Below are 15,670 nucleotides of genomic sequence, written 5' to 3'. Positions count from 1 at the left end.
TTCTAACTCCCTGCATTCCTGAGGGATCAGGCCAGCTTAGTTTTACACCCTTCACTCCTCCCTACTTGTATGCCTCCTTTTCACATGGTGCCATCAATTGGTCATGGTCACTATTGCACAAGAGGCTGTACAAAAGCGGCCGCACTTACAATTAAAAGGCTTATTTTAAAATGCATTTTTGACAAACAAATTTTTTGCTACAGTTAGTGCAATGAAGTCTAAAGAGATGCAATTTTTTGTCCCAGTTTGAAAAAAGACAGAACAAGATTGCAGGTGGAAAATGGTAAATTATTTTACTGTATATTCATGAGTGATTGAGTGTAATATTTAAATTATTCATGCTGCTAGGGTTTTAACAATCCAACAATACACCTAAAAATAATCAGGGATAAAATAAACATAACCTGGGGGTGTTCTGCTAAGTCATTGGGAAGCAAGATCATGTTCTTTAGAAGTATATTCTCTAATTTTTAATCTAATTCTTATAATTACTGAAATAACACCACGTGTTGGAACTTGGCTTTAATTAACTTTTTCTACTGTATCAAACCTATTTATAATGCCTATAGAAACTACTCCTGAAGAGAAAAGGTATAACCTGATGTAGACAGATTTTCATATTTGCTACATTCCTTCCATTTCTTGATTAATTTAGCTGAACTCCAAGGATGTACTGGGCTTTAGAGATTTTCTGTAACCATCCCCTGACATACTTTTCAATAACTTTTTTTCTGACTTGCTTGGAGTATTCTTTTGTCTCTATACAGTAGTGTTAGGCAGGAAAACTGATTAACTTGTGAATGGACTTTCCAGATACATTAAACTACAATCACTTCAGACACTCACTGCACTCAGCTGATCTTCATTCTATTCATTGTGAGACTATTAGCACCAATCAGCTGGACCTGTACTGAAATTGGTCAGTCAGTAATATGCAATCACATAATTAAAGTTATCTTTAATCAATTGTAATTAATTTGTAGAAATCATTTTTCACCATGGCATTAAGGTGTTTTTTTTTGTCATTTTATTTTGTTCAAAAAGCTACATTTTACTGATTATATTTGATTTGTGGAAACAATAAAAACGTGTAACATTCAAGGAGGTGAGTAATTTTTATAGGCAATATAACTGTGACTTCTGTGCACCATCACACACATACTATTGCATATGTAACAGGATAATAACTGCAGTGATTAGAAATAATCTAACCAAAGACATTAATGTTAAGTGATGAGTCAAATAATAATAATATTAATAATCTGTTCATACCAAAAGGATATAACATTTGTAAGAGATCTACTGTATGTTACAGTGTAGGCATTCCACAGTTCTGTATGAGCACAGAATAAACAAAATGTCTGAATAATCTGAGTCATGCAAGAGGATTTATGCAACACTAAACGTTTCAAACATACATATTCAAAACTTTTCACAAACTTGTGTTTATCAGCTTTACAGTGTGATTTGCATTTTCTTTCCTGTCCACTGAAATAACACAACTATAAAGTTTACAGATGGCACTACTTATCCCTGGGGAACAGGGATGAGTCCTGGTGGAGCAGCTGGCCAGGTGGAGCAGAGACAACAATCTGGCCCTTAACACACAAAAATCTAAGCAACTAGTTATGGATTGCAGGAGGAACAAAACTAGCTATTCGTTCACTCATCACAGATGTGGATTGTGTGAAGAAGTTCTCAACCTTTCGGTTTGTGGATGTTCAGGTAAAGGACGATCTGGGTGTCAACAACACACATTTAACAAAAAAAGCCCTGGAGGAGACCTCACTTTCTGAGACTCCACAGATTTTTATGTTGCATGTAGTAGAATATATACTTTAATCTCACTGTTATTAAAATAAGTATGACAATGATGTATTCCACTGGCATCCCAGTCCCTATCCATCATAAGTACCAAACGGAAGGTAGAAGTTATTTTCACAAAATGTCATGACAGTAATAAACAAGCTAATATATTTTCCAATTAATTGTGGACTGAGCATTCAGAATAACTAAAACCCACTCATTTAATAACTTTCCTGCTGCATTTAATTTGTCTGCTCAGGCTTAGAGGGAAGGGAGGCAACTCTCTGCATGACTTGTCTCCCTGCCCTTCATTTTTGAGTTATCCTCTTTTCTCACACTTTTCCTTTTTTATCCTTATTTTCTACCCCTCACATTGAGTCCTCCATCTTTGTGTGCCTGACCTTCTTGCATGCACTTGCACCACCTAATCACAATGCCAGGCATATCTGACTGCAGTGTTTTCTTTTCTTCTCAGACAACAGGAGGACAAGACACTCAGATGCACCCTAAAAAGATGGAAGACTTAGTAAATCTTCAAACCAAAAAGCAAAGCAAGACGGTTAATGATTTTTTTTTCCTATAAATGATCAGTTAACATCTGTTATAGGCAAAATTTGGGGATTTTGGTTATTCGCCTATGCAATGTAAAATGACAATGACAGAATCCTTTTTTGCTGACAATTTTGTTCAAGAAATGTCAGCATGCTAGTTCGCAGTAACCAGTCTTGCTTCAGGAAAATGTTAAACAAATATGTTTGAAAGTGTTTGATTTGAAAAATTATAGAATTTCAATAGGATTAGATCTTTCTTTTGAAGGTCCAAGTAAGCTACAAGAGTAAACATTCTTCATTTTTTCCATTGCAAGAGAAATGTGGTGTTGAAATAATGAGTTTATATAATTGTGTCTGACATTTCTTACTGGCAAAACGATCTAGAAAAGATTCGTACCTGGCTATGGGCAGAAATCCGGTATAAAGCAACCCTAAATCTGATCATTCTCCAAGTGTATACTTTACAGATCAGCATTTACACATCTTGGTGCCCCTTGTAGCAAGCTTGACAGAGTGCTTGTGCCTGTGTCAGCAGGCAGAGGAGTATCAGGTTTTCACTGTCTGGTGAAACTGATTTCTTCACCCCGACACCGGACCATGTGAGCCCACCAACATCCCACCGGCTGTGATACTTGTCTTCGAGGTGTTGACTCTACTATTGCCTCTTCAATCACCAGGATGGTGGTGGGAGCTGCAGACATGAGACCATCAGCCAGGGTTGAGCTGACACAACCCCCCTGCTGCAGGCCTTTTTCCCTCAGCTCGGCTTTATAGTCATTAACAGGTGGGGGGCAAAAATAGCTATGGAGGAGTCACATGCACGCATGTACACGCCGTTACAGAGCCGGGGTTTGAGTGGGTGCAATCTGATACAATTTCAAGTGTATTTCAAATGGAAAAAATGGAAAAATCATTCTGCACAACTGTTGTAGTGAGAATAAACAAACGGATTGACTTACAAAAGCTTCAGAGTGGCTGTGTACCTCACACACACACAAACACATTTTAGGCATTTAGTTAGTCTTTTAGCTAAAAGAGAGGAATGTGCATACACTTCCACTAACAAACATATATTTTCTTCTTGAAACTCTACATGCAAATGTTTACCAGAAAATACACTCACGCAACATGGGAATTGCCACAGAGCATGATTTTTTCAGTGTGTATACGCACACAGTGGCATTTAACTTGTATTATTTTTCAACCCCCTCCAGCCCACCAACCTATCCTGCTTCAGACATAACACCAAGCTACTTTGACCTCCACCCCTTTCCCACCCTCTGTCACTCCCTCTCCTCGCCTCACCTCGCCCCACCTCGCCCTCCGTCACTCCGAGCAGAACCACACACACAAAAAGCAGGTCAGCAAACAGGTCAGCTACCTCGTTAATGTCATTGTTGTAATATTTGTGAAGTGACGGCGAATATTGTGAGGCACGCTTGCAGCAAGTGTTAAAGTGTGACAAAATAAAAGTAATGGGTCTAACTTTGGCATGGTGGTGGTTTTTTTAGCTTCTCAAACGTGTTATGTGGAGGGCAGGGCTTGGAGCGAAAAAAGCCGCTGATCATCATTTTCAAATGCTGCCTGCAAGTATGTTCACAGAGTTTGTAGTCTATGAGATGTGATTCAAAAACCCCACGGAGCTTTTTATGATTTTGAGACCTTCAGATGGATTTGTTAATGGAGTTTTTTCAGGTTGTTTAAACCTACAGAGAGCTTTTTCTTGGTTTTCCAATTTGTTCTACTGGATGCTTTATAAGGAGCACGATTACCAGCTTTAAGAAGAATGGAGAGAATATTTTATATCATGCTTAGCCGGTACAAATACTCTTTTCAACACTCTCTAATGCTCTAAACCACCTGCATCAGTCTATAATAAGCTGCAATGAAAGGTGTGAATACTTTTTGGTGTTGTTGATGAGTACTGCTGTGCATTCGTAAACCCAGGGGATGCGTATTTAACACTGTCATTATGACAAAGGAATGCTAGGTGCATTTTTAGCGCTAATTAAGAAGGTATGCAATGGTAAATAACTATTGCGAAAATAGAACCACTCATTTTTGTTTTACATTTGGGAAAAATTACCAGGTTGATTTGAACTCAAATACCCAGTAAAATGTTTTAAAGAAAGACAGACTGATTTAATGCAGAGTTTTAAATACTTTTCTATCTTGATAGCATAATTTGCTCTTATGCTTGTCTTTAGGCTTCACATTTAAAGTGTTGTTGAGGTAAAAAAAATAAGATTATTATTTTTTTTAGATTTTCAAACACAGTTGTTTTGGTTGCAGTTTAGTAGTTTGGTGGAACTGCTTTCTAGATATTCTTTCTTACATATTAACTATTGTGCCTGGCAACACTTCACCGTGAGGTGAAGTAACCAGGAGCAAGACTTTGATTCTTGACAGTGATATGAAAATAGTTTTGCTTTGTTAAATTATTGTACCGTAGTGTAATGAAACCAGTGTCATGTTTCACTTTGCTAATGTTGGTGTGACGCTAGACATTGGGAAGTTGTAAACAAAAGTGAAACAACACTGTTGTAGTACAAGACAGATAAAGTATTGTGTAAAACTTTTCAAGCAAACATCATGAAGACCAGTCAATAAAACTGTGTATAAATATGCAGGGTTAGTTTCAATCTCATTTTACAGAACAATGTTCAAATCAAAAATGAGAAGTGGCACAACTGTGAATTTAGGTCAGGGTAAGATAACATTTATCAAACAGAGCCAAGAAAACAACTCCTGTAGTTTTTATTATATTATTGCAAATCACAGATAGTTTTAGTTTCATTTTACAATCCTTTGCTACTGAGTTGATCTTTCACATAAACCAAATAAAACACCCTGAAATATGAGGTTGTGATGTGAAAAAAAATTGACACAAGCAGTGTGATTATTATTTCTGTGATGATTATTTTTGCAAGGTACAAGACACACCTGATAAGAATAGCAGACTGGATTGTTTGTCAAATTCTTCAGGAATGTTACACATTGTGAAAAATGTGCAGTTAAAATAATGTGTTGCTTTTGGTATTGTCACACTTACATTGACCTTTCAGAGCACCTCTGAAAACGTCTGCTGTACAGCTTTGTCTTGTTAACAAGACAGATGCTCCTGTTTCGGTAAAGGATTGTGGTCTCCCTGGGGGACGTGTTTCGGTCTTCCAAACAACAAAAAGGATTGCATGTCAAGCCTGTTGTCACTACATCCGTTTGGAATGCAGCAGCACAGCTGCTTCATTTACAGAAGACAGCAAGAAGTGTTCCAGACTCAGCGTATCCATGCAGCAGTTACTCAGAAAGTCTCAGAAAAACAATGTAAAAGCCTTTGACTTGACAATGATTTCTATTTTACAAATGGTCTCAGAATATATATTGAAGGTTATAACCCGAGAAGCTTTTTTTAAAGATTGTTTTATCTACTGTTTTAAATTTACCTCCTAGCACATTGAATCAAGCTACATTTATAGGAATTTGCAACCAAAATTATAATAAAATTAGTATAATATAAACTACACACCCATAAAACTATTTTTAACATCAACTTGATGCATTTGAAATATTTTTTAACATTTTATTGTGTCTACTTCACACATTTACAAGCAATGTTTTCTTTTTATGTCAGTCTCATTGTAATGTATATTATAGTAGCCTAACGTTCACTTTAACTTAACATTGAATGTAATCACAGTGTAATTTAATCTCAGTATGCTATATTTGTCTTGGGGGCAGGGGCAGTGAAACAAGAGTTAAGAATGAGCTAACATTGTTAATATTGATGTTTCTTTTTCTATTTTACCATAATCTTTAACTCTATTTTTACTTTTATCCTTGCTCTTTTTCCAATCTCGTTTCCAGCAGCCTTTCTGCCTTTTGCACTCCACTGGTATTCAAGTACCAGAAACACTCCTAAAAACTCCTTTGTAGTCTGTTTTTGGATTTTATTTGTTATCATGAAATACCTCAAACTCATCTTTTCTGAACCTTTTGTATTATAAGACTCGATGTTATGTGTCAGATACACCTGTAGAGAGGGATTCTTACCCCCAATTTTTTCATTTCCTGGACAATCACAAATTGAGAGTAAACAATCCATTTCTATTTTTATCCCTCAAAAACTACTAATCAATTCAACCACCCAACGGACTGAGATTTATAGCTGGGGCTGCACTCTGTTTTAAACAAGATGTGGTCAACTTTTTTTCTGACTGATGAGGAGGGCCGCACCGTGGTCCCGGGAACAGCAGGAGCAGGTGGAATGGCTGCACCAGGAGGACCAGCACAGGGAGCAGGGGGCCTGGCCAGTTTAATGGGTGGACGCACCACCTTTGGTGGGAGCAAAAGACGCAGGACAACTTCAGCTGGACATGCCATGAGTGAAGCCCAGGAGGGAAAGGTGAGAGGCTTTGGATAGTGTTCATGTATTTTTCCAGTAGTTTGAGATTTTCTTAAATTAAAACAATAATGTTGTTTGAAACGCCAGCTTTAAACTGTAATAGTAGTGCTTGTAGTATCATATAAGGCCACTGACTGATATGTACCAATACTGTTTGCGTGTTATTGGTTGACTCTGTGCAGTGTCAAAGTAATAAGTTTGAATGGTTTTTCCCCCAACTATGTTAACCACTAGTGACAACTTCACCTCAGGTTTTTTCTTGGCCATAGCAACAAAAAAATATATATATATATATATGTGTATATATATATATATATAATAAGTTAACAAGTGGATGACTAAAGTAACCAGGCCTAAAAAACTAAATTATTTACCGCAGAAAAAGTAATATGGGTGCAATGTTAGCAAAGTTATCTTTCTTGGACCTGATAGTAAATTTTCTTTTAATTTTTGTCAATGAAGCTGTTGTTTTCTGTTTTGTGTAGACAATCAATCATGAAATCAAGCATGTCAAGCAAAACAAAAAAATACTTTGAAAGTGATTATGTTCTGCACTTAAATTAATTGCAGCTCCTATCAAGACTGCCATGAGGCTTAAAGAAATGAGAATGAAAGCCATCATCAAATTCAGACATCAGAATGACGTAAAAAGTCAGATTTCTTTAGTCCAGCTGACCAACCCTAGTAGGTTTTCAATCAAATTTTTGCATTCAAAGAAGGCAGTGTGGTCATTTTGGTTATTCAATTTGCATACTATGAATCACAATCAGGAATATCAATGATTGTCAGAGAGCTGAACCGTTCAGGCACTCGAAAGGGAGCCATGATTTGGCTACAGTAAGCACCAAGCTGATGCTGTGTTGTGATATTTCTAGGAGTGATGAACATGAGGCCTTTTATAATGTTATTTTCAGTGTAAAAGCAATAGAAATTGCAATATTTTTGTCATTTCTTTTCTGGAATGAAAGAGAATGCACAAGTTTTATTCAACAACTGAATACTATATATAGTCCTGACTGAGTATATAAATACATACACCAAAACTGAATTTGTCAAGCATTATAAAATACCCAGAATCAATGAATTTGAAGATAGTGCAATGCTTAAAGTAATGCAAAACAGGTAGCTCACATGGTTGGAAAAATTCAATTGCAGCTTGGGTTAGGACTTTGTAGGTAATGAATGAGTTAGTTAAAACTATTTAATGGTTGTTAAGTTAAATATAAAATAATACTGAAGTGACTGTCATTGTTACAAGTCCCAAGTGTTAGGACTGTTATAACAGTGATGAGCACAATCTGAAGGATAATAAAATAGAAGTCAGCAATGATGACCGAAGAACTGCCTTTAGCATCCAGATTGCATTTTTCTTTATTTGTTCAACAAACCTTTTTCTGTGTACAGTATTAATGTTTTACATAACCATTGTCTTACAAACCTGGTTTTCTTTTCTCACAGGTAATAATTAACTTCACACATTACCCTTTTCATATTTTCATCCTTCACTAAGATGAAGACAACCACGGTATAGTGTGTCAAACAGGAGAAATGAACTGTTTTAAAGCTTTACTGCATGTAGCTCTATATTAACTGGCTTAATTATCAAAATGTACACTGATTTTAACTAAATATCGATCAAAAATAAAATTACAAGACTTACAAAACAAATACAGAATTTAACTTAGCATTGTTTCAACTTTAACCTCAATTCCCACACTTCATGAACAACGAATAGTTTCTCTACCTTTACCTTTGGCTGGACTCACTTTACTCTCATCCTCTGAACTACTTTATGAGTCAACATGCAACTTGCACTGAACATTATTCAAACAAAAGCAAAATAAAACTCCTAAAACCCAGTTAGTAAAATATCATGGCCTTCTCATGACCTCCATCCCAGCCCGGGCTGGGATGGAGGTCATGACAAGGTATATAAAACTGGCAAAAATGGTGCACAAAAACCGTAACACAATGTTACATTCTGGTCAAATAAGAGGTAAAGTAGTCTTAGCGTGTTTTCATCACGTACTGACCTAAAGGATAATAAAATAGAGGTCACCAATAATCACTGAAGCCCTGTCTGTAGCATCCAGATTGCGTTTGAGGCAAACCGGAAGTCCGCCCCAAAACCAACCTGGAAGCAACGCCCCCCAAACAATGGTTCCGCTTCGCCACTGCTGCTCCCATCCCTGCCGATCAGGAAAGCACTATAAATGCAGGCAGATTAACATGCCAAACTGCAAACAAAATATAATTCGTTCATTTAAAAAAAAAATTTAATAAATTATACATGAAGATATTTCAAAATTATAAAACAACCAAAATAATGTGGTGGCATTTTTAGGTGCACCACCTCATGAACATGTTGTAACTAAGATAACACTTGAAAGATGTCTACAAGAGATGTAAAAAAAAAAGAGAAAGAATTCTAAGCCATTTATTAATGCATAAATTCTGATTTATTGTGTTTTTCTCATAAGATCAAGCTGGCATTTTTTGTGGCCATAGTTGGTGTCGTCCTGACAGTCCTTGGAGTCGGGACAGAGTTCTGGGTGGAACTGGCGCCACCAAAGAATTTTTATAACAATCAGGTAAAACATCAAACAGCACTTCCATGACATTGGATTTAAAAGTAAAATATAAAGCATATAACAATAGGTCAGCATCAGGAAGAAGAAAAAAACCCCAAACTGAAACCTATTTTTTTTTTCAAAACAGAGACTGAACCTTGCTTTATGTCTTGTGTTGTCTGGTTTTTATTTTACAGACATGCCTGACAGCTCACTATGGTCTGTGGAAGGGCTGCACTAAGACCCTGTGGGTGTCTGATATCGACCCAGAACGTGAGAGCTGTGGACCTGCAGAGCTGCCTGGAGGTGACTTAAAGATATCTGACTACGTGGATGGGTTCATGGGGATAGTTTTGATGGCTACATGTTCTGTTTGAGGAAGTGAGGTTCAGGCAGATGACTGGCAGGCCAACTGGCTGACTGTGAAGCCCAATGGACAGCTCAGTTTGAGGGAGTGAGTAAGCTTGTCTGAGAGGTTCACCTGACTTTCTGGCCTAGACAAATCATGTCCGGCTCATAGTGTGACAGCGATTTGTCTGAATAGTTTGGCTGACTAACTGGATGAGTCACTGTAACCATGTCAGGTTGAAATGATCCTCTCTTTTTTCATAACAGGTACAAAAATACTTGAGCTTCTGACTAGGTTCTCTTTACAGTCAACAATTCAGAACTTTACTCTCTTGTCCCATAAAAATGATGTTTAAAGGGAGAACATACAGTTGTTGGAAACATCAGACAAAAGCAATATTCCAAGTCAGAAAATAGAACATTTTGTAAATTCATGGTTTCATTAACCCTGATAAAATGGACATACTGATTTCTGTAAAGTTTCTATAATATTTCTCTTTTTTTTTTCTTCAAGGTTTTTATATAATATTTTTTTAAATCACAATTTAGTTATGCAAAAGCACAGAATTATTTTTCAATTTCTCCCAAATAAATCAGTGTTAACTCATTTTACTATTTCACAGCTTTTTACATTGTCTTACTTTTTCATTAGGTAGTTACTCTGACCCAAATCACTTTAAAGGTGTCTGTTTTATATGTTTCTGGGTTTTATATTTCACCTAGAAGATCAGTAGGGATGCACTAAACACATACATTTGTTGGAAACATCAGACCCATTGAATATCATTTAAAAGGTAATTCATTTCAGTAACTCAATTCACAAAGTGGAACACATTATACAGAATATTTACACATAGGGTTTTCAAACCCTTTCTTTCTGTTAATTGGACCATATATATATATATTACTATAACATATTATAATACATTATAATATTACGTCAGACCAATAAAAAACTTGAAAAGTATCTTTTTTCAACATTTTAATGAAGCAAACTAACTCTATGTGTCTAACTCTGGTGTCACATTTTGGTAGAAAACAGATTTTTTAATTATGGTTGTTCCAAAAGCATAATAAGTATGACCATAGGTAAAAGATGTAATTATCATGTTTAGTGCAAGTTGTAGCTTCATCTTATTTGATGTCGGGATTTGAATTTTCCTAACCGGGGAGCAGACACTGGAACTCTGATGGCTGATGAGATATGAAAACACACAGCAGAACACTTTGAGGACGAGGCTTTCATCAGAGTAATTAAGAGTGATGTGTGTGTGTTTGCTTAGTTGTGTTTGCAAATGTGCGAGGGAGCAGATAGAGGTGTCAGAATCAATTTGACTGCCAAACACTAATTGCTGTAACACATCATCTGAACAGCAGAATACAAATTGTACAGGAAGCTTTAGGTTGTCACCTTGAGCTCGTCATTGACGCTCATGGCTGATTATGGTTGATGGAGAACAATTAAAATCAAATTGTACAGGGGTGGGATGTGAGAGAAGATGTGAGATGTGGCTCCTTGAATTTCAATAAGATGTTGATCAAGATTGCTTGCTGCCAATGCATGTTACCTGGCAGAGTTTGTGTTCATGTCAGTTACAGTAAGCTGTTCTTCCTTTTTCTGCTGCAGAATCCAACTGCACCTACTTCAAATTTTTCACCACGGGGGAAAATACTGTCATGTTTCAGAAGACAACACACAAGAGTGAGTCACATAATGTCCCACCTCATTTACCCACATTTTTCTTTTTCATTGTTATTTTCCACATACCTCTAAATACCTGCCTCTTTTAGCTTTGACCCTCCTCTTTTGATACTATTGTCTTCTTTTCCATCATCTCTGTTTCCCTCTTTATCGCTCTGTTTTCTATGTGTCTTCCTTCACCTCTTTGCCTCACTCTTTCAGGTTGGCTATTGTCTGCACTCTGAGTGCTTAATATGTATTCCACCCACACTGTTTGAGTGTCTCTGCGCTGCTGTCTAACCTCTCATTTTCTCTGGCAGTTTCATAATGTATTAAGATTACACAGTGCCATAGACTGAATAAAGAAAGACAGACGTACATATAAATCACATTGGTGCCTCATCCCTCTCGCTCTGTTGGCCTCCATGTAGTAATTTTGATAAATGTAGTAGGGATAGCTGATTTGTTACGCTTTTATGATGTATTCCTCTTCCTGTGATCAGATTTGAATGTGGCTACAGCAATGTTGGCCCTTTTCAGCCTTTTCCTGATGGTGATGGGGGCCATCTGCATCACCATGGCTCTGAGTAAGGAGATTCTCTTCTTTCTGAAGCCAGCATCCATATGTTTTATCCTGTCAGGTCAGTAAAGGTAGCCACAGACTGGTCAAGTTTATATGGATTATTAAACTAAATGTTATTTTTTTAGAAAACACAGTTTTTTCCTCATATCTTGTTCTGCTCTTTGCCTCCTACAGGTGTTCTGGTGCTCATGTCTCTCTTGGCTTTCCACCAGTCTGTCCTATCTTTTTTGGCCAGTGACCACACGGTTCCTCTCCATCATGAGCTCTCCTGGTCCGTGTCGTGTATCGGCTGTGCAGGCGCTGTTCTCATTGTGGGTGGAATCCTCTTCCTGCTGCTGGCGCTGCCCTGTAGCCCTTGGAAGAGGTGTCTCCCTCATAAGGAAGGCAGCAGTTAGTGGCTTTTAGGTGAAGATTTCTGCACTTTACCTGCCGAAAGGAAGGAGGAGTGGAAAGGTGAGGATGTTTCCCTCACACATCCAATCAAAAATATCACTTTCTCTGTTTACTACAGAATTGAAACAGTAGAGATTTTTTAGATATTTAGTATTTAGGAAAAAATAGCAGGGACTATTTTCATTTTAAAAGATGAATTTATGGGGTTTTGAGTTAAGGTCACACATATCTAGTGGATGCATCAAACACCTACTGAATATCAGTATACTAGCTGACATTGATATTCAATTTCCTTCAAGGTCTGACCTGCTGATTCAAACATTCTTCCTAATACAAACTAATTTGTGTAAACTCTGTTTCATAAGTTAACTTACTACTGAGACTTTTAGGTCAATCAAATTCATTTTAAATATTGTTTACAAACTACCATGGTAATATTTTGTTGCTTAATAGATGTTTAATACCTTTACCTTTACAATCCCAAATTCTGTGTACATTATTTTGAGACATCACAGAGGTCCTCTAAATACAGAACAGAGTATTGCTAAGTCTGACTAATGCAAACAAAGTACAACTACTTGCGCATTTTGTTTTTATTATCTATGGCTGCAGCAAAACCCTTGATAGGTTGCCACATAAGTTGGGGGGAAAAAACCATTGGAAAATAATTTGTGATGAGAATCAGAATAGACTGGAATGACATGCAAAACTGCCGCATCATTGTGACAGCTGTCAACAATGACACAATGGCTCCAGTCAAACAAGTTAGACCCGCCATGCCTGCGCATGAAACATGATCCCAGGGATAATACAACAACAAACGAAACAAACATTTAAAGGGCAGCTAACAATTAATTTCTGCACAAATCACTAAATTAGGCCTTACACACTCTTTACTGTGTAGAGTACTTACTGTATTGCTTCATGTCTATTGCATAGCTAGTTGAGGTAATAGCCTCACAATATGACATATATGAGTAGCAAACATGTTGACAAAACAATCAAATAACTAACTTTATGTAAGAATATAAATAGTTTTGCACCAGGTTGAGTTGTCAAGATGACTGTTTAATTGGAAAGTTATTGGAAAGGAAATGTACATCTTGCCAGTTGTTTGAATTTTATCTCTAAAATAACTTAGAGTGGTAATCAGAGGCAAATTAATTGTTGTATTCCACATCATTAAATTTATATTCATAACTACATCATTTGGAATAAGATTCTGTCAGTAAAGCAGATAATTTGCTATTTGGATAAAGAGCATATTAATTTGCACTAGAGGATAGAATATGAATATAGTGACCTTTCTGACTAGATTTGTGTGGGAAACATTTGAATATTGTCTTATAAACCTACAAAGTTTGGAGGAAATGCACTGTTGCATTTGTTACTTACCAATAAATGGCATCTGGAAATTTGACAATCTCTTAGACTTCATGTTTCTGATTATATATTTAAATTAAAAACCTATAATAAGGCGAATTTAAATTCACAGAAATATCAGTCACTGGTTTTAAAGTTTTTAAATTCCTCAAAGTTTTACATAAGTTGTATTCAACTACAATGTTTTTTCTTCTAAATGTGCCAATATTGAAAATGCGTTCTATGAAAATATTTGGCTTTGCCAGCTATGTTGATTTGAGTGCATTCATTTGAACTTTTCTGTTTTTCTTCTTGTTTCTGGTCTTGTCACTTGACAAATCCTGATAAATGACAGCATCAATATGAACAAAAGCTTTCCTTATGAAACAAACAGTACATTGACCTCCAAACTGTGAACCTCAGTTAGAAAACTTTTTTTTTTTTCAAATGATGCGAGAAAAAAATGTTTTGTTTGTACTTCCTAACTTTTGCTGTGTTACCTTTTGTTTTTGTATATTTGATGTTTGGTTGATGATTAGAAGAGCAAAGATCATTAATAACTAATAAAACTACTGATAGATGACTTCAACATTGATCATCCATAAGGTTGATACTCTTCTTACATGTCTTACTTAAAAAAGCTGTTATACATTAAAGAATTACAGTGCCTGTCTATCAAAACAAATAAATTAATTTCTAGGAATCTAATAAACACAATGCATTCAGCACAACGTCCACATCTTGTACCATGACAAACATTTTATTTAGACAATGCTTTGAAAAAGATTTGAATGTTTTGGCATTTATAACACCCTTATGCTGAATATAATTACATTGTTCACATTTGTATGCCTTGAATACCTGTCTAGTTTGCAGTCTTTAGATTTTTTGTCATAGAGCCCTGTTGTCGCAGTGCAGTGGATATAATCAAAGCAAAGAAAATATTAGTGAAAATGTTAGCCCTCTTTCTCATTCAAAGGAGGATCCAAATTTGTTCTTTTATTGCTTTATGTGACTAACCAAAACAGACATTGAGTCCATGAAGATACTTCCAAAGTAATATCACTGTCGGTTCTCAATAATGTTGTACAATGGATACTATTAAATGCTACACCAGGTTCAGGATTTCCTTTTAATTTGCATGAGGCCTTAGTAAAAATCATTTATACCTATATTTTCTTCTTTTATAATTTCAAGATATAAACTTTTTAGTTTTTGACTTAGATGTAGACACTGTTTGAACTTTTTCATTTTGAAGTTATGAACTAGCAAAGAACGCTCTCCTTGGTGTACTAACGCTTGATATCTGTCTTATAGCTTTCTATTAGTCAAGTTATGCATTTTTGTTAACCAAAAGAACAAGTGCACCCATTTTAAAATGAAAAGTTGGATTATTACAATAGAAAACATTGTTAGATGGTGAAAATGTGGAAGTTGTGAGATGTTACCATGTTTTTTTTATTAAGCTTTTTCGTTTTCTGATGATTTATGTTAGCACTCATAATTCTCAATGCCTGGATGGAGCGAGCAAAATCTCTGCACCTTTTTTGATTTGAATCAATTGAGTATGAATGAGTTCATTTTATTATTAAACATGACATGAATAATTAATATCGTCCTTTCTCAAGTTCCATTTCTCTCCTATTTTGCACTCGCCACACATTCTCCTCTTACAGTTACTGCCTCCTCTGTCCCTGCTTTCATGACCAATCTTACTTTACACCTCATAATATAAATGACTGAGGTAACAACTGCATACTGTGCTTTTGATGTCTTGTTTTGGGCATCTGTTGCTTGTGCATTTTATGTAACAAAGGACTATTTAATTGTATTTAGCATAATATTTGTTGCCAAATAATTTTGTAGACATAGGAACTCAAACTCAAAACCCTTTGACAGAAAGAATAAAAATACAGATTTTAGTTATAAATGTAGGCTTATATACACAGTATAAAGCTTATAAATGCAATATAA

General features: G+C 36.0%; 1 protein-coding gene across 5 annotated transcripts; it reads left to right on the top strand.

The window, feature by feature from the left end:
- The first annotated feature begins 947 nt into the window (after positions 1 to 947).
- LOC116731938 (voltage-dependent calcium channel gamma-6 subunit-like) lies at positions 948 to 15,307 on the top strand. Of its 5 annotated transcripts, XM_032581833.1 has the most exons (9): positions 950 to 2,365; positions 2,893 to 3,141; positions 3,572 to 3,729; positions 6,222 to 6,759; positions 9,240 to 9,350; positions 9,527 to 9,635; positions 11,305 to 11,379; positions 11,862 to 11,999; positions 12,116 to 15,307. In XM_032581833.1, exons 4-9 carry the CDS (start codon positions 6,550 to 6,552, stop codon positions 12,334 to 12,336), a joined length of 864 nt encoding a protein of 287 aa, XP_032437724.1. In that variant the 5' UTR covers positions 950 to 2,365; positions 2,893 to 3,141; positions 3,572 to 3,729; positions 6,222 to 6,549; the 3' UTR covers positions 12,337 to 15,307. The 5 variants fall into 5 exon arrangements, with proteins under 5 accessions (XP_032437728.1, XP_032437726.1, XP_032437724.1 ...); XM_032581837.1 differs by having other exon boundaries at positions 948 to 3,141; positions 3,572 to 3,717; positions 6,550 to 6,759; XM_032581835.1 differs by having other exon boundaries at positions 948 to 3,141; positions 6,550 to 6,759.
- Positions 15,308 to 15,670: the final 363 nt, after the last annotated feature.

This window comes from Xiphophorus hellerii, chromosome 13 (genome assembly GCF_003331165.1).
Source record: "Xiphophorus hellerii strain 12219 chromosome 13, Xiphophorus_hellerii-4.1, whole genome shotgun sequence".
NCBI lineage: Eukaryota > Metazoa > Chordata > Actinopteri > Cyprinodontiformes > Poeciliidae > Xiphophorus > Xiphophorus hellerii.
This window is presented reverse-complemented; position numbering and strand designations above follow the sequence as displayed.

Bases quoted from the DNA above. Each gene is read 5' to 3' on its own strand.
- LOC116731938 (XM_032581837.1), top strand. From the start codon at position 6,550: ATGTGGTCAACTTTTTTTCTGACTGATGAGGAGGGCCGCACCGTGGTC. The intron at 9,351-9,526 runs GTAAAACATCAA...TTTATTTTACAG, and splicing joins AGAATTTTTATAACAATCAG to ACATGCCTGACAGCTCACTA. The intron at 12,000-12,115 runs GTCAGTAAAGGT...TGCCTCCTACAG, and splicing joins CATATGTTTTATCCTGTCAG to GTGTTCTGGTGCTCATGTCT.